This window comes from Phocoena phocoena, chromosome 16 (genome assembly GCF_963924675.1).
Source record: "Phocoena phocoena chromosome 16, mPhoPho1.1, whole genome shotgun sequence".
NCBI lineage: Eukaryota > Metazoa > Chordata > Mammalia > Artiodactyla > Phocoenidae > Phocoena > Phocoena phocoena.
This window is the reverse complement of record NC_089234.1, coordinates 80,153,315-80,179,542: the sequence shown is the minus strand read 5'-3', so window position 1 is coordinate 80,179,542 and position 26,228 is coordinate 80,153,315. Positions and strand designations below refer to the sequence as shown.

At 45.7% G+C, this 26,228-nt stretch overlaps 1 protein-coding gene across 1 annotated transcript in view; it reads right to left on the bottom strand.

Moving 5' to 3' along the window:
• Positions 1-2,904, bottom strand: part of SIPA1L2 (signal induced proliferation associated 1 like 2) — a 109,239-nt gene extending 106,335 nt beyond the window's left edge. Inside the window, exon 1 of the mRNA XM_065893741.1 lies at positions 1,428-2,904. Within this exon, the coding sequence (XP_065749813.1) occupies positions 1,428-2,904 (1,477 nt within the window). The remainder of the gene's footprint in view (positions 1-1,427) is intronic.
• Between the last annotated feature and the right edge of the window lie 23,324 nt (positions 2,905-26,228).

Sequence of the window (26,228 nt, the reverse complement as noted above, 5' to 3'; positions counted from 1 at the left end):
ATGATTATGGATGACTGGTTAAATCTGGAATGATGCAAAAGGAGCGGGGGGGAATGATTAATTTAATAATTGCACTTGGTCCAGCTTGTAGTCCGGGGGAAAAAGCACTAAGAAGGCTCCAGGGACTGAAGTGGATGGAGTGACCTCCTGAGGTTAGAGCTACAGCCCGACCAACCCCAAAAAGAAACAGCTGGAGTCAAAGGTTGCAGGCAAGCACTCTGAAGACAGAAACCAATTCTAAAATGAATTCTAAGTACAGTCAGCTGGAATTTATCCACAGCAGAAGGCACAGAAGGAGGAGAGGCCCCCCGAGACTGACTGGGCCACCTCTGCCTCCTTCGTGCTCTAAGAGAGGTGACACCTGGGAATGGAGAGGGGTGGCAGGTGAAACCGCAAACAGAAAACTAAGCCCCAAAGAGTATGCTGTCCTAGAAGGGAGGGGCCACAGAAGCAAGTCACACCCACTAAGAAGACAGGGCGAGAGTCCCTGGGTGTTCTGTTCGGCGTGTGTTACTGACGTGCGCGTGGTACACGTTTCTCTGTGGGCCTGTAAGACGGAGTGGCGTCTCATGTCCCTGGCATGACTAACGACACATTGAAAGGCTGGGGGTTCAACTACATGACTTCTGAGGGATGCATCCTTCAAGGCTAAGCATATAAATAAAATAGACATCATTTATTCTACACGTACTTGAAGAATTTCTGAAATCACAATACCAAGGAAATGTCTGTATCTGAGCCTTTAGGCCTATGTGTAAAACTGCAAGAAGGCTAAATTTGTCCAGCCTACTAAGTTATACATTCATACATTCTTTCCACAAAGATTCACTTAACGCTTCCACTACGTACAAGGCAGAAGGAGCTGTGAAGACGTAAAATTAAAAAGATGAAGCAAAGGTGTAGGAGGAAAGTACAGAAAAAACGAGAGGGAAAAGAACCAGAACTAGAACCAGTGTAAGAGATTATTCAGAGCAATGGAGTTCATCAGCGAAGACTCCCTAAAAGGGGTAAACCTAAGTGGAGTCCGACGTCCGTGACACTCACACGTTGGCAGAGAGAAGGAAAGAGCAGACGTTTCCACATCAGGGACGAGGGATCAGCAAAGGCAGGGAACTGGGGATTTCTAAAGAAGGGATCTGGGACCTCCCTGGTGGTCCAGAGGCCAGGACTCCGCGCTTCCACCGCAGGGGGCACGGGTTCCATCCCTGGTTGGGGAACTAAGATCCTGTGTGCTGCATGGCGTGGCCCAAAAAATTTAAAAAATAAAAAAATAAATAAAGAAGGGATCAGTCTGGCAGCAATGGAGGCTCTGTGACACCGAACAAGCTCCAACCTAGTGGACAACGGCCTCGGACAGGCTCCGACCCAAAGCCGCATACCACAAGGGGCCCCAGGGAAGCGGCCCCGGGACACACAGGGCCCCTTACCTTTGCCGTAGAAGAACCTGCGGTAGTAATAGGCCCCCAGGTCGATGTGCTCGATGACGTAGCGCCTGACCTTCTCCCTGTGGATTGGCTGGTTCTCCCTGGGCACCTCCAGGACCGAGACGCCCGCGTTGGTGCAGTGAGAGCTGAGTGAGGCCTCGAAGGAGCAGCTTTCCCCGGAACTGAAGGAGGACGAGTTGGCCCTGGACAGCGCGATCCTCCTGTCGCCCTCCCCGCCTGTCTCATTCCGAAAGTAGGGACAGCTGAGGACCAGGTCGTTGCTCTTCCCGTCCCCGTCGTCCGTGTCCAGGTTCTCTTTGGAGTTGAGGTCCTCTTTGCTCCCCAGCGGGGAGTCACAGCTGCCCGTCGGGCCCATGGGCATCTGGGTCTGGGATGCCGCCGAGGCCCCGGTGGTGATGTTTTTCCTCTTCCCCACGTTCGCCCTCGTGGCCATGGCTTCGTTGATATTAAACAAGATGCTCTGGACGTCATAATGTGCAAAGCAGCGCTGGCAGTTCCAAGGGCGGACGCCCCTCTCCAGACGCCCGTCCTCCAGCTCAGAGGCGAACTTGAACGTCTCGTGCTCACTTTTCACGGTCCGCAGCTTGCGGAAGAGGGATGTCTCCATGGACTCCGACTTCAACCTCCGTTGGAAAGGCTTGTCCCTGTCTCTCCCCAGGAGGAGGGCACTGTCCATATAGTCTAATCCTGAGACGTGCACAAATTCGCCTCTAGAAATCTGTGCTGCGGCGTGAAGGCTGGGGGAGATTGCAGGGTCGCAGGGGAAAAACTCGGGGAACCCGAACGGGGCCATCACCCTGTGGTCGTAGTTCTCTAGCCGGTAGCCTCGGAGCATAGCAAAGAAGTTCTCCCCCGACAGGCCCTGCCGGTCGATGGAAGACGTGCTCCCGTACTCCCGGTGCAGGGCGGCCCCGGTATTGGGGTTCACTGCATTTTGGTCTAGGACGTCTTCCGCGTCGATGTCACTGATGGTAACATCACTGTTGCTCCTCTGTCTTATGGGGTGCAGTCCTCTTTGTGGAGAGTGAACGAAGATGTCTCCGACGGTAGACTTCGCCTCCACGAAGTCGAGGTCGAGTGGTTCCTCTTGCTGGCGCTCACTCTGGTTGTTCTGCCCGTTGTGCATAATGGACGTGACACTTTCGTAGCTGGGCTGTGACCGGCTTTCCCACAGGGCCTTGCAGGTCAGCTCCTTGGAGCAGTCCTTTTTAGGAGGCCACTCAGACACCCTTGCTCTGACACCCATCTTGGGCACGGCCGGGGTACCGTTAGCCGGACCACCGTTCTCATTGGAACTGGAAGCACTTAAGGAAGGGGCGGGTCCCATGTTGCCATTGATGGCTTTAAATTTTCGAGCAAAATAATCATCGGACTGCATGATTCTGGGAGGACCCCTGAACTTCGACGAGGCTCTGCCGACCTTTTGCTGCTCTTCCTGTGACTGCCTGGGGTCACTCATGTCTACCGATGACGCGGGAAGCTCCAAGTCTCGCCGGAAAGACTGATGTAAATCCAGTGACACTGTTATTTACAAAGGCTTCTTCTATGCTTGTACGGAAGCAGACATCCTCAGAGTGCAGCTCCTCCAAAACCACCCTGCTCCTCAGTTGCTGTAATAATTTTGAACACCTCTCTCCTTTTCAAAAGCATCCCTTAAGACGTCTGGCCAGTTCCTTTACCTGAATTAAAAAACAGAAAATAGCCATTAACAATCACTGGAGCTCCAGTTCAATACATCCTCCACGTGGTTTCTCATCTGCCCTTCTCTCCAATTCCCCGTAAACTGTCGTGAAGTTTCATGGTTCCCTGTTCACACTCTCCTTCTCTCCGGAACGCTCTGCCTACTCACTGTAGTACCTACCTGGCTGCTTAAAATTTACACCACACAATCAAGCAGTCCCCTCCCACGCTCAGCCCACATCTGAGCAAGGACCGCTTCCTCTATGTTTCCATGGCTTCTGCACCTACACCAATCACAGCACTTTCCCTTATACTCTTACTGCTGCTGTACTGACCTGTCTCCACCACCAGCTAACTGTAAGCGCCTCTGAGCCAGGAGCTACGCCCTTCAGCTCAGTATCAACATTATCTATTGATGTAACCTGGCTTAAATCAGGTAATCAAGCAACATTTCAATTAGTTGTAAGAGTAATACAATGGTCATGGAATTGTTTGGGCATTCTTAAACTTTCTTTCAAACCAGTTAAACTCAAAATGTCCAGCAGCACCAACGTCAATACAAGGCATTAACCATGAGTTTCCAGAATGCTCTCTTGCAAGCAAATAAGAACTCACAGAGATCCCCTGACAGTGAAAAGGAGTCTTCAAGAATCTGGCGTCTGAACAAGTACAACTTTCTAGTTCATTACACCACTAGCAAGTTGACAAATGTGCAGGGAAGCTTAGAGATTTAAGACACAATTTACCTTTGTGTCTGGCAGAAACTTGACTTCACCAACTCTCCTCTTTAATTACAAATAATTTTTCAATTTGTTCTATCTTTAATTAGACAAAAATATTTTCCAGGTATTACTAGTTCCCGAACTCATGGCTGTCTGGGAATCTTACTGTTGGCACAAGAATAAAAAGAAGAATGACCCTACCACGTCTGAAAATAATGATGAGAATAAAGATGTAATATAGCTGATTTCCCTCAGCCTTCACCAAAGCATAAAAACTAACTGCAATTCAGTTAGGAATAATGTTAAAATTCCAACTAGCTAAACAGTGTAAGGACTCCTTCCAGTGGGTTCTTAATGACTTTGTGATGACCATGTGATGGTCTCCTGGAATAGCAGATATTTTCTTATGAGGGCAGCTTGCTTTCTTCCCCATTGGGGGGAAAAAAAAATCAGTCTGGGCATGACAACATGCTGTTTGCTCCCATGGCAGCGTCATAACTGAGGAAATAATGATATTTTAGGGTGTGGCAAACAGAGCGGGGATGTGCAGTCAGATGCTTCCGTGCGCTCGGCAGACCAGGATATGCCCAGAGTTCTCAGAGAGAGACCAGAGCTGACGGCATCTTATCTATTTCACTTAGAAGTATTGTATTGAAAAGAACCAGAGATGATTCTGAATCATAGTGATTTCCTCCATAATTTAGGTTATCATCAAATCCTTTCCCGGAAACTGAAACAAAACGACGACCGAGATACGAAAGAAAACAACTTCTTGCCTAATAGCTCTCTGTTGAAATGGTATTTGGTTCACTGTAGTAGGCTTCTGCATAATCCATACATTCTATTAAGTCTCCTGCTTACAGAACACTCAACACAATTTGAAAGGGTAAGAAAAGCTTCTAATGGTTGGTACAGAGCTATGTGAATTCTCAAGAGGCATTAATCTGATACTCATTTTCATTATCTAATACTAATCTGTATCCTTGTTACCGAAGAAAGAACCATGCCCTGCCAAGTACCCAGTTCCAAACACTGAACTGTGACATTTCTAGAAATATTATCAGGAACTAAGTGCTCACCACCTCAAGGAATTAGAAAAAGAACAACAAAATGTACCAAAAGAAACCACGAAAGAAGGAATGAAGAAAGATACAAGCTGGAATTAATGGAATGGCAGGGGGTAGGGGATAAAAGAATAGACAAATCCAAAAGGTGGATTTTTTTTTTTGAAGAATAAGAAAATAGATACACTCCTTCCCAAACCTGAAAAAGGGAAAGAAAGAAAGAAAGGGAGAATAATATTACGTAAGTTTGGAAAGGAGAAAGGAGAAATGACCACACATATAGGAGGTATTGAAATAAATATAAGTGTAAAAGAATTATACCACAAGCAACTCTACAGGAACAAACTTAGAAACGTAGAAGAAACTAAGATTTCCTGGCAAAACACAAACTCCCCAAACCCATCCAAGAATGGAAAATTTAAATAGAGTGATTAGCACCGAAGAGAGTAGAAATACAACAATCCCTAACTAAATATATGACCGATGTATGCACAAAATGCAAAGAGCTACCTTAACCACGACTTTGAAACCCCTTCATCCTCTCATTTATGAGACCAAATGCTATCTAAAAATGTAGTTTGTACCTTGCTTTTCTTCCTTTCCCCTGTCGTGGCACACCCTGAAATACCAATGTTCCCACAGCACATGGCAGTCAAAGCAGGAAGGTGCTCAAGGCTCGGGGCGCAGGTGAGACTCTGGTCCCCCCCCCCATTCCACCACCAGCAAACCAGCACCCCCCCTTACCAGCAGCCCACTCACACACCCCAGAAGGATGCTCTGAGTTCAAGCCACCTGCCAGGAATGTGTAAAACACAGAAACCTGAAAACTAGGATTAACGTGGACAACACAGACACTGAATAACTTGTTCTGGAAAAACTAACCATAAAGTTATCAGAGGTCACTGGGCTTGGACTCCTATCTGAAAACTGGTCTTCCAAGCTTTCACATCCGTTTACATTTACAATAGCATCATTGTTTGCAACAGACAGCATTAAAACTACAAAATCTTTATTCCATAGATCTATTATAGAAATGGAAGGGCTTCCCTGGTGGCGCAGTGGTTAAGAATCCGCCTGCCAATGCAGGAGACACAGGTTCAAGCCCTGGTCCGGGAAGATCCCACGTGCCACGGAGCAACTAAGCCTTTGCGCCACAACTACTGACCCTGCACTCTAGAGCCCGTGAGCCACAGCTACTGAGCCCACATGCCACAGCTACTGAAGCCCATGTGCCTAGAGCCCGTGCTCTACAACAAGAGAAGCCATCGCAATGAGGAGCCCACGTGCTGCAACTAGAGAAAAGCCCGTGCACAGCAACGAAGACCCAATGCAGCCATAAATAAATAAATAAATTTATTTTAAAAAAAAAAAAAAAGAAATGGAAGACACCGACAACTGTCAAAAAGTAAGGCTTATTACTTTAAAACATGAATGAATAATAGCAACAAATAAAAATAGATGAACTAGTGTTGAATTTTACTACTAGGCTTGCCAAAAACCACAAAAACTGTAGCAAACTCAGAGTACACAGACCCTTTGCCAAAGAAATCTTCTGAAAATATTCCTTCAGTTGTGATTTTTTAATTTTGTGCGTGCGATAAGAACATTAGCTGTATCAGAACGGCCACTGGTTTTTCCTGTCTCAGATGTGTTCCTCTTTCTTGTGGTAATGGGTACCATCCCTCTAACTAAAACCATTTTAGTTATGTGGGGCTAACTCCACCCGTAACACGTGACCCAGGTTTGACAAATGGAAGTGCTGCATCTTCAGGCCACAGTGACTGGTCCAGGGATGAGCCCAGGGGCCAAGCCAGGAAGGGTACCCCAACATTGGTGCTCTGACCCTTGGCAATGCCCAAGCAGCTGAGGGCTCACCTTGCCAATGTGACTGAGAATGGAAACAGCAGCACGAAGCTGGGCCAAGCGAAAGAAATGACGACTCCTAAGGATGCGGCTCTGGAACCAGTTCCAGAATTTTCCAGTTGCTTGAGCCAACTGATCACCTTTTTTGATTTATTCAGTTTGACTTAGATTTCTGTGTTTTCCAGACTAATTTTAAATGTCCTAAGAGACCCAGCTTCTATTCAGTTAAAGATCAAAGACAGGAAATTTGACGAACACAGCTACTGTGCGCGGTGTTGCCCAGATTGCCTGGTCAATGAATGAATGGACGGAAAGCCACAGTTCTGGCACCAGCGTCCAAATCAAAACCAGAGCCTTCTGGGCAAGATCCCTGCTCTAATTCCATAATTATATATCTTTTAACACCTTTTATGTGTGCCACTAACAATTCAAAGTGTTCAAAGCCAAAAAATTCTTGACACAGTAGCTGATTAATAAACAATCTACAGTTGCAACAGAACTCCTGCAAATCTCCTCTGGCCACCTTTTACTCCTAGCCACATTTTCTAGCTTGTTGTAGCTCCTCGAATAAATCTCTAACAACAGAATGATAGAGGGCACCTTCCTTTTAAAGATATTACTAAAATACTTATATATTTGAACACTGTCATAAAAATAAAACACCTCAAAACAATTATAGCATTTGTTTTTTCAGGAAAATAAATTAGAAATAATAACATCATCCAATTTAAAAAGTATTATGGTTCATGGGGAAGAACTGAAATCAATGTCTTTGAAAAGCAGATGTCAAGAGGGGTGGGATAGGGAGGGTGGGAGGGAGGGAGACGCAAGAGGGAAGAGATATGGGAACATGTGTACATGTATAACTGATTCACTTTGTTATAAAGCAGAAACTAACACACCATTGTAAAGCAATTATACTCCAATAAAGATGTAAAAACAACAACAAAAAAAGAAGGAATGGTACAGGCTCTGAACAGAGAGAAATGCAGAAAGGAAACAATGGAGGGAATGAAAATCTAAAGCATGAGCTGGAATGACCTCTGGAACAATCCAGAACCTAGAGGTCAGACTGTGGATGAGAGAGACAGAGACAGGCACATACACGCGTGAGTGCACACGTGCACGCACACACACGCACGCGCGCACACGAGACACCCTACACCAGTAATTAATCCTGTTTGCCCTGTAGGGCCACAGATGTAAAGTGGGGACCCGGGGCAAACATGCCTGCTTACAGGCATCTGGAACATAAGACCCCTTTGTATCTCTCATTATCTTTAGTTTTTCCCCAAGTTCTAACGTTCTGCCTGTTTCCATGAAGCATTCAGTTGAGAAATTTCTATAAGACCGGGATTTGCACTCTTAGTAGCACGTACATGCATGCAATGAAGCTGTAATCTAGGAAGCATCCTGCAAGTATTGTACCTGTCCCCAAATTATTCTCTATACTCATCAGGTATATATACATCTTCTATGTTCAAATCCACCATGAATGTCAAGAGCAGGCAGGGAGCCATGCAGCTGACTGATGTCCATGGGTCTGACTGATGTCTTCCCTGATGGAAGGGACAGGAAAAGGATGACATTTCAGAGGAGTGTCTCGAAAGAGCCGCCTGCAGAAATTAGGGGCCTGTGACTGGCCCCCAAACAAAGCACAGAACACACAGTTCCGGGTGGGCACCCCGACAGAACAGGGAAAATGCAATTTGCAAAGCACAGAACGCTCTTTACCCAAAGTCTCGAAGGGGTTTGGTGAGTCTGTGACACTACCGAGAAATAAGGGCCAATTATCCAGGTTGGTCTCGTCCTTGTCATCTCCTACCCCGCTCCCCGCAGCAGCCACTGAAAGACCTTCCTGCCCCAGCATCTCAGCAGAGACCGCAGCTTCTTACTTCTCGGAAGACAAAGAAGCCAATGCGTTTCTTTCAGCTTTTATCATCACTTAACGAATGTACCCTCTTCTGACCCTGTCCTTCCATGTTACCCTTTGTTGACAACCTTTTGAGACTTGCCATCTTTCCCAAGATAAAAACCCGCATTATGGCTCACCAGCCTCTTCCCAACCACCCTGGCTTAATCGGAAACATCTGCTCTCCTCCCTCCACGCTGGGGTCCAGCCGTCCTCAGCGTCTTCAGGCTGCGCCCTCTCCAGGCCTGCATCTGAGCTGCTTCCTCTAAATGCAGCATTACCTGCCAACCCTTCATCGTCATCCTGTTCATTCCACCCACCCCCACCCCCGCCCCGGGTGCCCCTCCACCTGCTCCGTGGCGTCCTCTACTTCCTCGTGGAAACACCCCTGTCCACACCTTACCACGTGTTCCTGTTTCTCTCTCTCCAACTCTCTGCGAGGCCCCAGGGCTGTGACTGTTTTGTTCCCCACTTGATCTGCAGTGCCTCGCACGGTTTCCAGTACATGGTAGATGGTCCATAAATATTATTAAATGAATTAACAGATTACTAAACAAATATGGCAGGCAGTAATCCTTCATAATATAAAACGTTTACTATCGAAATGGCAAGCTCTTGTAGTTACAGAATCTACTATAAATCAGAAGTTTAATCACTTTGCAAAAACATGAGTATTATAGAAATAGGGCCAGTTGTTAACTCTTTGCAGGACACTCATATCCAAATCCTCACAACAACAGGCTACCCTGAACCTACGTTCAGCACCTGCTCCACTCTGAAAGAGAGCTTCCCACCCCCACTTCTGTACCAGCCAAATGCAGTGATGGCAGACAGGTCTTCCAACTGCACAGAAAGAAAGAATGCCGTACTTCTCCTTCTAACCGTCTCAGCAGCATCTCAGGCTAAAGGCCCGTTCCAAACACGAAGCGCATAAGGAAGCCTGCGTGACCAATCCTGTCCCCTCCTGAGTCGGACAGAGCAGCCGATGGGGTGCAGATCTCCATTTTGCTGTAGGTGGCTGGTGCCAGCGTCCTGGAGATCTGGAAGTATGCCCGCGAGTGGTACCACTCCAAAACAGGATGGCAAGAGGAAACCGTGCAATCAGAGGTCCTGGTCGAAAGGGTACCTGGGCCTCACGTCCCAGTTAGAGAGGAAGGTATATGAAGCCAAGAGCCCCGCACATCACGTTTTTAATGAACAGCTGTGAGTCTGCTCCTGACTTTCCTCTGTGATTTTACACCATTTCGTCATTCCAACAGATTGCAAAACACTGGTTAGGATAGCTTTCAACAGGCCAGTGCAGAGTTCTCAAACAGAAATGCCATGCATTTTTCCATGAAAAGCGAAAGTGCTATTTCATGAAATATTAAGAAAGCATTAAAATAAAGCGGACCCTCATACTTGCAATTATGGGGGTCACCATTTCACCCACTCCTTCCTGCCTCAATTCTACTTAAGAGTATCTTCAATGTACTACTTTCTTAACTTTATGGATAAATGATTCACACTGCTACCTTGGTGTGGCTACAAAAAACTTAATCAATGAAAATGAAGAGTCATTTAATTTCTTCCTGAGGATTTTATAAAGAGAACAGAATAATAATCTGTAGTGAGGGCCTCAGTAGCATGAATAGGTCCTCTCCAGGTAACTCCCCAAACCTGAACACTGACCATTTGCTGGGACAGAAGACACAGGGGTCATCTTAGAATCATCACCAATTAAAAGGGATCTCCAACCTGCTCTTCCAGACAGTGTTCTCCCTTTCTTTCAGTTCATCTGTAATGTCAAGGACATCCCCCTCTAATAGTTCCCAAGTATTCTTACATTTCATCAAATTCTATGGCTCTCGCTCCCCAGGGGGTAAAAAAAAATCAAAACTTGTCACCAGCACTCGGTGGGCACTTTAAAATCTACATGTGGACCTGTGTGATCTCACGGATGGCAGGGCAGCCTTGAGAGAGGACGGGCTGGAAGAGGCAGTGAAAGACCCCTCAGAGAAATTCAAGAATTTCAGAGCTGGAAGGACTGATCTGTTCTCATGCTAATGGTCTTGGTAATAATTTTTCAAGGACAGAACAGAAACGGGGAAAATGTAATATTTAAGCATAACTGTGTTTAAATAGAATGTTGTTCCAAGTTTTCCATAAGACATCAGTGAGTCTTCAAGAGCAATGCTATAGTTATAGTTGAGCCACTTACCAGGACTGCAGCTGTAGCAAAAGGATTGAAAACCACAAAATGCACAAATTATGAGCCTCATTCAAGGGAAAAAATGGTTAAAGTTATATGACAGATTTATAATAAAAGTATAACTACCACAAAAACATTTATTTTTCATACACATATTCCATCAGCTCAAATACTAACATGCATAACTGAGCAGGGAATAAAAAGAGGAACAAACGTTCCCCAGGTTCATCCTCTCTGTGGCCGGGAAGGCGACAGAGCTGAGGTGTGCTCACCGCAAGGTCTCATCACCGGAAGTGCACTTCCCGTAACATCACTAAGTTCAGGTACATTCAGCCAGGTATGCAATGAAGTTATGACTAAAGACCTATAAAGCAATCCAGTAGCTCAATTTCTTACCATAGTAGACCATGAACATCAAGGATAGAAACAATTTGACAAATGGGCTATTATTCAATAATAATGGTCATGAATGGATATAGATGGTCCGTAATAATCATACTTTGCTAAGTTTTTGGTAGATCTGAACATGAAAATTTGTTCTTAGCCATTTATCTTGAATTAAACATTGGGATGGGGCTTCCCTGGTGGCGCAGTGGTTGGGAGTCCACCTGCCGATGCAGGGGACGCAGGTTCGGGCCCTGGTCCGGGAAGATCCCACGTGCCGCGGAGCGGCTGGGCCCGTGAGCCATGGCCGCTGAGCCTGCGCGTCCGAAGCCTGGGCTCCGCAACGGGAGAGGCTGCAACAGTGAGAGGCCCACGTACCGCAAAAAAAAAAAAAAAAAAACCACTGGGATGGTACCAAAGATAAATGTTTGGAGCATGAGAATATTAAAAAAAAAAAAGAGCAAAATTCGTCTCCTTGAGGTTTTATAACATAGAGGTAATGTATGATTTGTGAAGAATAATTCTTTTTGCAGGGAGTGGAATGTTCACGCTGGTGTTAGACCATTTTTCAAAGCACTCCATGTTGCTCTTTGGAAGAATTTCTCAAGTGATGTCCCCAGAAAACGTGATGCCCTTGGTGTAGTTAAGGACTTTTTCATCCAAGTAAAGCAGAGACCCCAGTAAGAAGTGTCTAAAGGATTCAGTCTCCACTGGAACCCTGTATTATGACTACATTATCCTGAATCCGTGCTGAAAAAAAGGACCAAAGCAAAGGTTTGTTAGATGGAGCCCTTGTGTGACTTTCTAAGTGAAGCGCCTATATGCTTCGCCAGGGCAGGATCCTGGTCCCCCCTATTCACTGGTGTCCCCCCGACCCCTAGAGTCGGGCGGGGCACTTCGTTGGCACTCAGTGTTAGCTTACATCCATCCGTCTAAACTGAAATAGTTGCAAACCAAACTACCCCAAAGCACTGACTCAACATACTACCGCGACACACACAGAACATGACGATTCCTGATGCTCTCTTTTTGGTTTCTTTGCTGGCTCCTCCTCTGCTCTTTAAGTGTTGGTGCTCCTTGGGGCTTATTCTAGGCTGCCTTCGCTTTTAATTCCACCTATCTCCTCGTGCAGTTCTAGCAGGGTCACGTGAATCTCCACGCCGACGACTCTGAGATCTACCCAGAGCCCAAAGACGTCTCCCATGCCACACAGCCACGCTGCGCTATGACAGCGCACGCCCTCCAGCCCAGGCCCTGGGCACCTGCTCTCCCACTGCCCAGCTCAGGAGCGGCATTCCCATCTCCCTGCCGCCCAAGCCCAGCACCCGGGGCCCATCCTGCCCTCCCCTGACAGACAGTCCACGTGCAATTTGAGACCAGTCCACTTGACCTGAATGTTCTCAGATCCATGCAGACCTTGCTGTCTCGACTGCCATTAACACTCTTTATTTCGCCTAGATTACCCCAAAACCCTTCACTACTTCCCTGTGTCCCCAGAATAGAGCCTGAGTGCTTTACGTGACACAGGTCACTCAGGGTTTGGTCCATGAGTAGCTGTCCAGCCCCTTGTCCTGTGGCCCAGACCCCACCCCATGCCCGCACGTGCTGCCCTTCATTCTCCTTTGCTCAAGGGGGTCTGCACAGGCTGCTCCCCTGCCCCAATACTCTTCAAGACTTCTTCCCTCCACTTTGCTAACAGGTGTTATTAGTGCAACCTCAGCTCACAGATTGGGCTGTCCGGAAGCCTTCTCAAATCTTACCTCTGGTTCTACGTTATCTTAATGCAGGCTCCCCTACCATCCTGCCCCTTTTTTCTCACCATATGTTAAACACCACACTATTTTATCCCAGCCTGTTTACATGGCGCTAACCTCCTCTACACTCCTCTAGTTCCGGGCAGGCAGAGTCACGGCTTTGCTCGCAGCACTCAGCAAGCCTCCGAGCTCTGACCATGCTGGCTGAGACCACAGCAAAGCGACTCATCCTCTCTGACCTACCTGTAAAATGGGAATAATCCTATCGATGTCAAAGGATTATTCTAAAGATTCGACAAGATCCAGATGCCAAGTGCTTATCTCCATGTTTCCTATAGCCAAAGTTCAAAAAAAATTAGCTGGATAAATTGATTTATATATGAACGAATATTGATGGATAAACTGACTTCCAACTGGGCAACTAAAACGAGTAAGACACATACTAGACCCAAGGAGCACAGTCATGTTTACAAAACCTAATATGGTAACTGCTAATGGATTTCTGTACAAAGACTAACAGGAACACATAGCTGATTGAACTTTGTAACTGAACTGCAGTAGCTAAGCTGATTTGCCAAGAGGCAAACAGAAGCTTTCAGAAGGTGAGGGCAAGTCCCCAGTCTCCAGTCAGGTGCTACCAGCTTCCCAACTACAACTTCTAATTAAAGTTATTTTAGGGACTGCCCTGTATTTTAACGAGATGATTCGGGAGTTTGAAATTTCAGTGTGTCCATAAGAAACGGGAACCCATTTCTGGTAGTAAGCTGCTTTCAGCCACCCCTCCTTCCACGTATGTGTATGTCAAAGAGAATAAACAAAGAGCCATTTTCTGAAATGGAATATTTTGATCATGGAATTTTTCCAGGGAGACAGAAGAACAGTTGTGGATATTGACAGTTTCCCGTTAAATCTTTTAAATCAGAAAAAGATAAAAAGAGATAATCCTGCACCTCCTTCCCTCAGGAGGTTATTAGTTATGGCATTTTTTCAGCCATGCGGCCACTGACTTACAGATGACACAGTAGGAAATCAGACGTTCCAATTAATAATTTAAGTGGAGGCACTTGTGTCTTAGGAAAACACAGCAAAAGAATAAAAGAACTTCTATTTGGTGCCAAGTGATTTAGACTGTACCTCTGTTATTTGCGTTTAAATATCATAGAAGATAATCTGTTTTATTCTTTCAATGAAGGTTGAGTGACACTAGGTGACCAAGAAGGGAACCTGAGCATTTTACAATAAAAACCTGGGAGGCTGGAGCCTTAACAAATACTTTTAGGGGGTCCTTCCTGTTGTTTACCTCAAAGAGAAGCAATCCTCTCACTTTCTTCTCACCCCTGGTATCTTCCAGTGAATCCACAGCAAAGACTCTTGCAGAGTGAAGGATCTGTCTCACCTCGCTCTACAAAACTAAAATCAATCAATACTATCGAAAACTGAACTAAACGGACAAAGCAGCTACCTTCAACGCGTTCTGCGTTAAAACCCAACGAGTGGACCAGAGAGCCGTCAATCTGAAGATGCCTCCTTTCCACTGAGCGTGAGGGGCACAAAAAGAAAACCCCGCCAATCTACACAACAGTCTAGTATTTGATTTTTTTTAAATAGTGATTTCAGCAGCAAACACACAACAAACCGCATTCACTAATCGCACACTCTCCAAGCCATCTCTGCGTTGTTCTCATGTTTATTTGAATTACAGGATACTGAGTTTTGCTGAACAGCATTATGAGGTTTATTATGTGATACAAAAACCCTTTGGAGGGCTTCCCTGGTGGCGCAGTGGTTGAGAGTCCGCCTGCCGATGCAGGGGACACGGGTTCGTGCCCCGGTCCGGGAAGATCCCACATGCCGCGGAGCGCCTGGGCCCGTGAGCCATGGCCGCTGAGCCTGCGCGTCCGGAGCCTGTGCTCCGCAACGGGAGAGGCCACAACAGTGAGAGGCCCGCGTACGGCAAAAAAAAAAAAAAAAAAAAAAATCTATAGACACAGAAATACTGCAAAGAAACACCCCCATACTATGATACTAAGTATCTATTACAGGAAGGCTAATACTTGGTTTTTGCTTTCTTCCTTGTATTTTTCTCTAAAGTTCCAAATTACTAACTATATGTGAACATGTAAATCCGCACATACATATATAAATAGTTTAATTCAATAAATAGAAAAATTTTTAAAATAATCCTCCGTAAAAGCAATGCGTGTTTCCCTTAGAGAGCATATTACCCTCATTACATAAAATGAGACGACCGTCAACTTCCTCTCCTTCAAGTCCCACGGTAAGATATTTAAACATGGAAACAGAGACTAGTGTTAGATGAGCCACACCTATTGCCGCTTACCTTAAAGAGTATACGGTTTTTTATGGCAAGTATTCACAAAGATGGTGCCCTCCACTCCCATGCACTGGAAATGACGCTGGTTAGAATAATAATGTCTTACATTTGCATCTATTTTCCTGTGACCCTGGGTACACCACAAGGCAGCAGTGTGGAAGACAGCATAAAGGGCTCAAGATTAAGAGATCGGTGTCTACCTCTGAGGACACGATTAACTGTGGGCTCTTCAGCCATCTAGGCATCCACTATGACTCAGTGTCGCGTGTACGATGGGGATCCAGTCTGCTGGCACACCTCAGACAGGTGCCGGGGGACCAAGCTGAGAGCTGACACAAGATGCTGAACCAGACAAATGCACAACATGAATGTTACTGCCTTGCGGGAAGGAACCAGGAGGATAGCCCAACCCGCTTGCTGGATTCTACTGCAGGGCAGCCTCTCGGGGCTGACAAAGGCAGAGGGAGGGCCAGCTTCAGGAAGGCGGCCCACCTACTGGGGACCGTCCCCGACAGAAAACAATCCGGCTTTCAGAAGGCCGGGCCACGATAAACCCAGGACCTAGAGGGTGAGGAAAAACACTGCACGTACTCAATATAAAAGCTACCATGGTGTCCAGTCCGAATTCTCCATCCCTATCTGGCAATAAACCTGTCCTAAGAGAAAACTGGAACCCTGCGGCACAGACACTGATGTCAGCAAAACAGAGAAGGGGAGGGACACAGTGGGGGCTTCGTTCACGCCCCTCACCATCTGATTTTACCCCGAAGTGTCCTAGTGTCGTTGTCTTGCGTTCAGGAAGCGCACTAGAATACTCTAGAAAATAAAGTTTCCTGCAAACTCAAAGTCAGGGGTGATGTCAGAACGACTCCTTCAGGAAGTTTTCCCCATAATGTACCTCTTCAATAAGGCACTGGCTTCCAGGGCAACACATTCCATTTCACTAGTCACAGAGAATGAATTCCAGTGCACTCAGGGGGAAACACTTCCTCAACACACTTTCTTTGGAATTTTTAAAGTATGAACTGAATGCCAGTTATATAAACCACTTTCGATTATGGAGGCATACTAATTAATTTGGGCTGAGTATTTCTTTAATAAAGTTCCTAACACCAAAGTTCTTTACCTGAAGAGGAAAAATAACAGAATGACCGCCTAACACATACACACTACTACATACAAAATACATAAGTAATAAGAGCCTACGGTACAGCACAGGGAACTCTACTCAATATTCTGTAACGGTCTACAGAATCAAAAAAGAAGAGTGGACATAGGTATATGTATAACTGATTCACTTTGCGGTACAGGAGAAACTAACACAGCATTGTAAATCAACTATAGTCCAAGAAAAATTAATTTAAATAAATAAATAAAATATCTTAAAAAAGGACCACCTAATAATATGATACATAACCGTTTATTAAAATAAAAAGAACACTAAGAACCCTATCTCCTTATAAAAACGATGGTCATGGAAATCACTGCTTTCTCTGAATTTCTAGGGTAATGAGTGAGAGAGAGATGCACACGCTGCGATTCTGACGACTACTTGTCCCGAGACGTAAACGGAGCGCTAGCCAAGGAAGACTGACCTCATGTCGGCAAGTAAGGAAATCATCTGTGTCACCAGAGACTCCCTAAGCATCATGGGTACACCGAGAGAGCTTGTGTGACTAATCTTGATCATAAAATGTCAATATTAATGCATGACATTTATTTGGGGATTTACCATTTCCAAAACCCTCTTCTGTTCACTTGATCCTAGGAAGACCTCTGAAGAGACAAAAGAGAGACTGCTCTCCCATTTCACAGGTCAGGAAGGAACTCTTAGGGCAGCTAAGTCAGTAATTTGCTACGATCAAATGCAGCAGAGGAATCAATCAGGAGGATCAGAACGGGAATCCAGGTGACTTCATGCTTTCCACCATTGCTGGTAGCATCTCAAAGTTACACATGGCCTTTAAAACTGAGGACTAAAAACACAACGAAATGACTACTCTGGCCAAAAGAAGCCAACCTAAGGCAAATCCGCCAACTTCAAATAAAATAAAAGTGCCTATCTCCACTGCTCTGAGGCCTAAGGAAAGGTACAGTATTGGGGCGGGGGGGACACAGGGGATGGGCCCTGAGGGAGACGGCAGCTTCCCCAGCCCAGCTGTACCACAGAGACCTGTGCATGGGCCCAGCTCATAAGCCAGTGGTCCCAGTTGGTTCCTGCCAGTTCAGTGTTTGTTGGGCAGGGCAGATTCGACATCATCCCTACCCACAGAAGAACACCGCCAAGACTTCCACGACACCACTAACAGCAGCATTTTTACCGGTCCTTTTCGTTTTGCTTCAAAGAAACATCCTCTCTTCCTTAATACTAAAGACCACTGTCTAGTGTTTTCACTATTAATTACCCACTCAGACTCAACAATCACAACGGAAAAACTATTCTGACACCAGTGCTTCATAAACCCTGAAGCCAACTGATTTGCTTAAGGTTACAGGACTACTTACGCGCAAAATGGATTTCCAGCTGGGGTGCCCGAACACTCATTGCTAGCAACTGTTTGTTTTCCTTTTTTATATGACTGTGGTATTAATGGAAATCATACATTTCGATTCACGCATCTCACTACGGCTGAGAAGATCTGCACAATATCCCCGGACCCTCCCGCCTCTATGCTTTTGCTTATCAGATTCCCCTTGCTGGGCTTCCCTGGTGGCGCAGTGGTTGAGAGTCCGCCTGCTGATGCGGGGGACACGGGTTCGTGCCCCGGTCCGGGAAGATCCCACATGCCGCGGAGCGGCTGGGCCCGTGAGCCATGGCCGCTGAGCCTGCGCGTCCGGAGCCTGTGCTCCGCAACGGGAGAGGCCACAACGGTGAGAGGCCCGCGTACAGAAAAAAAAAAAAAAAAAAAATTCCCCCTGCTTGCAAAGTCTTTCTCCTTCCATCAGAAGTGAACAAAATCTAGTGCATTCAAAGCTATCACGACTCTCTCCCCCTGCAACTCACTCTTATTTACCCTGAAACTTTACCTTGACAGGACTCTCTGTTCCTTTATTGTATCCCAGTCTCCATCAGGTTCATCCATGTGACAAACACCTATCTATCTACCTACTAAGTGCCAAGCTGGGCAGGGAAGGATGGATGATTCGGTTCTTGGCTCAGAGGAGACAAATGAAAGCTTCCAGGTAAGGCAACTGATGAGCCAGGGCTCAGGCGCACAGCCAAGAGAATGCCCCGCTGAGGATTTCCTGCTTCTGTTCCTCGTTCAGGTGATTTAAAATCATGTTCAGCGCTGGGCACCTTCCCTTCCTTACTCCAGATTAAAAACTCACCCATCCCTAAAACTGGAGAGCAGCAGGGGGTGTGGCCACAGAATGGTGGGTAAAGCATCCCGCTTCTCTCTTTGTTTAGAGACAAGGAGTAAAGATTTGCAAATTTCACCCTTCTTCCTCATGGGAAAAAAAATAGGTGTTGCCATCTCTGGCCAAAAGAAGGCAAGAGTGAGCCCCAAGAGGCCCGTTTCACATGTTGAGGGCCGCCCTGCACTACCAGACTGGGTGATCTGGGGGAGAGGCGCTGGTTCCCAGACTCTGGGATGAGTCATCTCGTCAAGGTGATGAAAGCAGAACTCCTCTGACCCCTTTGTCACTGAAGGGGCACCAACCTGTTTTTCCTGCGCTCTGTCCTGTTTAACCAGAACTCTCATCATGTATCACCATTTATTCTACTTGCATTTACAGTTCCCTTCTTATTTTAGCCACAGACTTTTTTTTTTTTCTTTAAACAAAGGCCCGAGTCTCTCCATAAAGATGCAGTGTAACTAGAAAGGTATCTTCAAACTTCAGAACCAATTTCTAAGCAAAAAGGGAAATATACCTTCTCTCTAAGAACACGGTGGGGGTAGTTTTGAGCAGTGGTTCCCAATTTTCCAAAGTACCTAAGAGATATTGAAACCTGGATTCCCTAGCCCTGAGACTCAGGTTCACAGGGCCTGGGGGGAGCCCTGGAATCTGTACCTTGAAAAGGTGATTCTCATGAACAACCGGGATCGGAAGCTACTGGTTTAAACACAATAAAAGATGAAAAATAAAGCTGAATGCGTGCTTCTCAAATCTTCCTATTTTCCTGTTTCTCAAGTACTAAAATATCTTACTCAGATTAACAGCTGAATCCCTGGCAATTTTATTTACTCACAATGTTTTTTAGTTAACTTTAAGGAAGATAAATGAAATCTGAAGTTGAGAAAGCTCTAGAAACCATTTACATGAGTCCAAAGGACTAGAAGTTTCTACTCTGGTGACCAGAGTCCAGGTTTGCTCTGCTGACAAGATATACTTGGGGTGGGGGGATGGGGGGGAAAGATAAAACAGGAGTGTTTTATACACTGCTATGTATAAAATAGGTAAACAACAAGGACCTACTGAATAGCACAGGGAACTGCACTCAATATCTTGTGATAACCTATAATGGAAAAGAACCTGAAAGTGTGTGTGTGTGTGTGTGTGTGTGTGTGTGTGTGTGTGTGTGTATAAACCTGAATTGCTTTGCTGTACACTTGAGGCTAACACAACATTGTAAATTAACTATACTTCAATAAAAAAATAATAAAGATATCATGTAACATTAAAAAAAAAGATATACTCCAATTGCAATATTTTTTGAGCACTTTCTAAGTACAAAGCACTTTCCACATACTTGTCCAGTATTAACTCCAATAGCCTTATGTGGTAGGATCACTACTCTCCCCAGTTTAAAGTAAAACTTGCAGGGCTTCCCTGGTGGCACAGTGGTTAAGAATCCGCCTGCCAATGCAAAGGACACAGGTTCGAGCCCAGGCCCGGGAAGATCCCACATGCCGCGGAGCAACTAAGCCCGTGCGCCACAACTACGGAGCCTGCGCGCTAGAGCCCGCGAGCCACAACTACTGAAGCCCGCATGCAGCGAGGAAGACAAAACACAGACAAAACTAAAAATAAAATAAATAAACTTTAAAAATAAATAAATAAATAAAGCAAAACTTCTCAAGCCCCCCAGTATGGCATTTAAGGCCCTTCCCAAACTGAGTTCCATTCGACCAAGACAGCCCTTAGTATCTCCTCGCTGTCTACTCAAACAGGAGCCCGTTCCCACCTCTGTACTTTCTTCTTGGAGTTCCCTCTCCAGAACGTCCTTTCTGTTCCATCATGCTGACTTCTCTGTGACATTAAGAACTCAGACGCTGACATTAGACCTAAGTTCAACCTGGCTTGGTCACTTCCTTTTGGTGTTTCCCCTGGGCAAACTCCCTGAACCCCTAGAAGCATCTATAAAAGAATACTGTATGTATTCCACAGAGACTTGAGTTCCTGCTCCGTTCCAGACACCATTCTAGGATTGAGGATCCGGTAATGAATGGACCGGAAAAGGCCCTGCTTTCACAGAACGTCTAGTCTGGCAGAAGAAGTCACATAATAATGAGGACAGATAAACACATAAGCTGTCACGGGTGAGTGTCATAAAGAGACAGGATCAAAAAAGGTCAGGATGTTTAGGCGTGGGTGTGATGTTAACAGAAGGGTCAGGTGGCTACAGGGAAGACGAAGGGGAAGGAGGGAAGGATGAGGGCCTGGGTCACACAGGTGGACAGGAGGACGCTGGGGAGAGGGACTCCTATCAGGGAAACCACGACTGGAGTTGGGAGCAAGCCTGGCAGATTCAAGAAGACCAAGGATCCCAGGAAAGGGGTTGGATCACAGAGGGCTTTTATTCCAGAAGGTTCTGAGCAGAGGAGTGAAGATAACCTTGTTGCTGCAGTGAGAGTAGGCTCTAGTGGGCAAAGGTGGGCAAAGGGATATGGTCAGGCCAGTGTGATCATCCAGGCAGGAGAGGGTGACGGGGGCTGGAAGTGGCTGGTGAGAATGACAGATTCCGGAAGGGAGAATCTGGATCTGGATGAGAAGGTAGAACTGTTAGCACAGCTGACGAATGCACTGAGCAAGGATGAGTCTGCCATTTGGGGCCTGACTGACAGGAAGGCTGAACTTGGCCCTTATTAAGATGGGGAAGATTATAGGAGGAGCAGGGGTTTCAGGGTCAAACGCGATCACGTGTGCAAGATGCTTATTAGTACAGGCCTGAAACACGAAGAACCTGATACACAGGTGGTTGTCAGCAGCATTCCAGGCCGAACCTTGAACTCCCAGCCCAGGCTGATCCCTCCTTTCTGTGAACCAGTTATATGTTCCGTTCATCTGGGCACATGATAAATACTGACCTGCCTTGCATTTTTTGTGCAGTTTTCCTGGGGATAGGGGAATGAAAAGAAAATTTAGCTTCCAAAATCGTCCCCGCACTCTTTGAGGGTGCTTTTTTTTTTTCTTAAAGAATGAACATTTTTGATTTATCCAAAGTTTCAATCCCATAATACTTGTTAAAATGAACTGCAATGTCTAGGGAACTGGGATGTATATTTTGAAGAAAAGATTCTGAGGCTTAGCTGCTACATGATCCAATCTGAACAAATACCCAGGCTTCATGTCCGTGTTAAAAACTCTGAGGTAGGGCTTCCCTGGTGGCGCAGTGGTTGAGAGTCCGCCTGCCAATGCAGGGGACACGGGTTCGTGCCCCGGTCCGGGAAGATCCCACGTGCCGCGGAGTGGCTGGGCCCGTGAGCCATGGCCGCTGAGCCTGCGCGTCCGGAGCCCGTGCTCCGCAACGGGAGAGGCCACAACAGTGAGAGGCCCGTGTACAGCAAAAAAAAAAAAAAAAAGAAAAAGAAAAAAAACCTCTGAGGTAGAGCAAGGCCAGGGGCCTCCTGTTTCCATCGCAGGGGGAATGCTAGGGAGGACTTCGGGAGTAAGGTCCCAAGAGTAGAATACAGGAGATGAGCCCGGTCAGGGCCAACCCTGCCTTTGGGTGCAGGGCTCTCTCTGCCATTAGCTGCATCCAGGTCTGGCCTGTCAGTTTTTGAATTTGAGATTCTGGAACTGGCTGGGTGAATGGGTCAGGGGTTCCCAAAGGCCTGTCCATGGACCAGTGCCAGGCCAGTTGCCAGAAAAGTGGCTGAGGAGAGTCTGTTAAAAACACAAATTCCTTAGCCACTCTTCCAGAATTCTGGCTCAGGAGATTGGGCGTGGGCCCCCAGACTGTTTTTAACAAGTTCCTCAGGTGTTTCTCGTGTTGATTCATCTTTGAGATGCATGGGGTAGGAAAGTACTTTGCAAAATCTAAAACATGACACAAGCATATGGTGTAATTAAGCCATTAATGCAAAAGCAGGGCTAGCAGCTTAGCTGCCCTTTAAAGTCATCCCCACATTCCCTTCCCTATGGTGACGACATTCACCTAAGCCCATACTTCTCCAACGGCTGGATCGATCCCAGCTGGCCCAGGCTTACAGACCAAAGAGCATGGAAGGGCAATGATCTCTACAGAAAGCCGGAGTCAGACTCTGAGATGAGAAAAGCAAAGGAGAAAACGGAAACAGGTTTTAAACCAGAGTAGGTGTCCTGAGGTCAGTGTTCAGTCTAAAATATGAGAGGGAACAGGCAAAGTGGTGGGTAAAACACAGAGGACAAAGCTGGTGCAAATACAGATGTCCAAGGTAGGCAGAAAAGCACAAAGGGAAGAAAAAGATATCACACACACTCTGCTAGACCCTTGATACGTAATATTTACACAACCTCCACTTAAAGAAAGGAAATCACAGCTCGGAGACCCCAAAGAGATTCATCTGAAGTCAAACAATGCGTTAAGTGGCAGAGCAAGAATCTAATCAGGTCCGCCTGGCTACACCCAAATCTGTACTATTGACAATAAAGAATATATATTTAAAAGTATTAGACTCAAATAAATGGGAAAACATGCCTCATGAATCGGAAGACTTAATATTGCTAAAATGTCAATTCTACCCAACGTCATCTACAGATACAATCCAATCCCTACTGAAATCCCAATGATGTGCTTTGTGAAAACAGAAAAATCCACCCCAAAATTCATATGGAATAGCAAGGGACCACGCATAGCTGAAACAATCTTGAAAAAGAAGAAAGCTGGAGGCCTCTCGTATTGATACAATATCAAAACTTATTACAAAGCTACAGTAATCAAAACAGTGTGGTTCTGGTATAAAGACAGACACATGGATCCATAGACCAGAATACAGAGCCCGGAAATAAACTCTCATGTATGTGGTCAAATGATCTTCCACAAGAAGACTGTTCAAGAGGGAAAGCACAGTCTTCTCAACAAATGGTGCTGGGACAACTGGACATCCACATGCAAAGAAATGAAGTCACATCCTTACCTCACACCATGTACCCAAATTAACTCAAACTGGCTCAGAGACCTAAACGTAAGAGCCATAACTATAAAATTCACAGAATTTTCTAAGAAAACATGGGGCAAAAACTTCACGACACTGGATTTAGCCATTTCTTGGATAGGACATCTAAAGCAGAGGCAATGAAAGCAAAATGATGAAGTTGGACTTCACCAAAATCAAAAGCTTTTGTGTCTCAAAGGACACTATCAATAGAGTGAGGCGAAAAGGCAACCCAGGAGAAAGTATTTGCAAATCATGTGTCTGACGAGGGGCAGACAACAGCACACAGCATCCCCGCTGAGCCCAGATGCTGGTGTTAGGCTCTGCTGTCACCACCACAGAGGGGTCCTGCTCTTCTGGCAGGGCAGAGTCCAGGGGTGTGCATCTTTCAGAAAGAAGACCCTCTGTTCCAGCATTTACATGCAGCCATTCAATGAACCCTCCCATTATGTGCTCCCCAACCCAGCTTCTAGCTTCTCACAACTTCAAGTCCTTCCCCCTCTATCTGAACAGTATATGAAAATAAATTAGTTGCGTAGAGTATCTGTTGAGCTTTGACAAATGGAATAAATCAGTTGTAACTGGTAGCTTTATACTCACAATCTAAAATGGCAATTGACACTCACAAATCTAATACAATATGACAGGACGGAATTACTTCCACTGACAACACCAGGTTTTGATTCTACAGGAATGTGTACGATACAGTTCCAATCGTCAGACTCTAAGCTGTTAAGTTTTGGGTCCACTAGTCCAAAGATAGATAAAAGAGAATTTAATAAATGGCTGGAACATCAAGAAGCTAGGTTCCAAATCTGCCGGGGAGAGTACACTCAGAGCCTGGGAAGTATCCACATCGTATGTTTCGTTAACGCTGTCATAATTTAAAGTCTCTCTAAACATCTACTGTTTAATCTAATTTTCCTTCATGAACGTTTGGCTTCGGCTCAAATCGAATCAACATTTCCATTATAAATCTCTATTTTCACATTTTCCTGGTTTGATTGTAAAATGTCTTTAGCCTGAAATATGACACGAGCAGAAGCCTGCATTTTAATGCTCTTCATTGGCAAAACGGTTTTACTACGGAACCACAATCACAGTTTTCTGCAAGCCAAGTCTGAAAGTTAGTCTAAGCAGAATGAAAAATAAAATTCTATAAAATATTCCCCAATTGCAAATTTTCTCTCCGTTCTTTTTTTTTTCCCAGCTCCCCCCCTCCCCGTTCTCAAAAAAAGAAGACCAAAAAACAACAAAACTTCTGCTGGTATTTCATGCACCATGGAAAGGTGGCCCAATGCTGTCAGGTGCCAATCACGATATTCACATCAAACACGTCCCTAGTAGTAAGGAATTCAGCACCACAGCATCATGACAGTTCTTTTAGCAAGAACTCCGTAGTGTGTGCATTGTAACTGCTGAAAAGCAACAACAACAAAAACTCTACTAGTCATTTTTATCAGGGTTACCGATTTTATACATATTAAGACAGAAAAATAAGTGAGGCACACTCCACTTAAAAGCGATTTAACGTTCAGCCAGTTATAAATGCTGGCGTGTCGAGCGCCTTCTTCCTTAGGGCCGTGCTGTGTAGCTCAAACAGGAGAGGATGCTCTGACACTCACACCCAGAGTCTGACAGCAGCCAAGACCAAGGGCACACACGTACTGCCTGGACCTGTGGAGGAGGCCGGTGCTCTCCAGAGACAGAGGACAGGCCTCCGTTGGAGAGATGGGGGCTGGAAAGGGGAGAAACCACACAGCAGGACCCAGGAACCACGTGCCAGGAGTCCAGCTGCTGCTGCCAGGCTTCCCACCATCCCCCCCCAATCCTTCTTTCCATTGGCAACACAGCTTTGCCTCGATACTCATGAAGTAGGATATTCTTACCAACGTCTTACATACACGGGTGATTTTCACATACAAAAAAGACTCTTTCAGGAAAACTGAAGGGAACCCAATAAACAGCTAGGAGTTCACAGATGCTCAAGGCCATGTATTCATTCCAAGGGACCAAAACAAAGGCCCCCCTTGCGTCTGTCACTGCCCCTGAAGATCCACTCTCCTCTCACTCTGCTTCAAACAGTATTTGACGCCAGTTACGAAAGCCCAGGGACTGAAAGAAAAAGTTGCACCTAAGAGGAATCGGGCTACAAAATAAATGAGCCATTGGACTGCACTACAAGATAGCTCTCAACACCGACAGAATCTACACAGAGACCGGTGAAAAGTTACCAAAACAAAACCCCGAAACCTAAATTCTGAAAGTCCCTTCTTCTCTCATAACTGCAATATTCCTGGGAATGATTTCACGTTAAGAACTAAAATAAAATGCTCTTTTGTCTAAAAAAAACTTGAGCTGACTGACTGACAGCAGCAATAGCTGATGTGACATAGATGGAAACATTAAAAACCAATTTCTCTTGTGTGCAAATCTTTGAGAAACTGAATGGCTTAAGACGCTTGTGTTTCAAAGAAGGTGCTTTGGTGGTACCCAAGCAATTTGCAATTATAGATTGTCCTGGTTTTTGGAAGAAATCCTGATCAACAGAACTAAGAAATATTCATGTGTATACAAA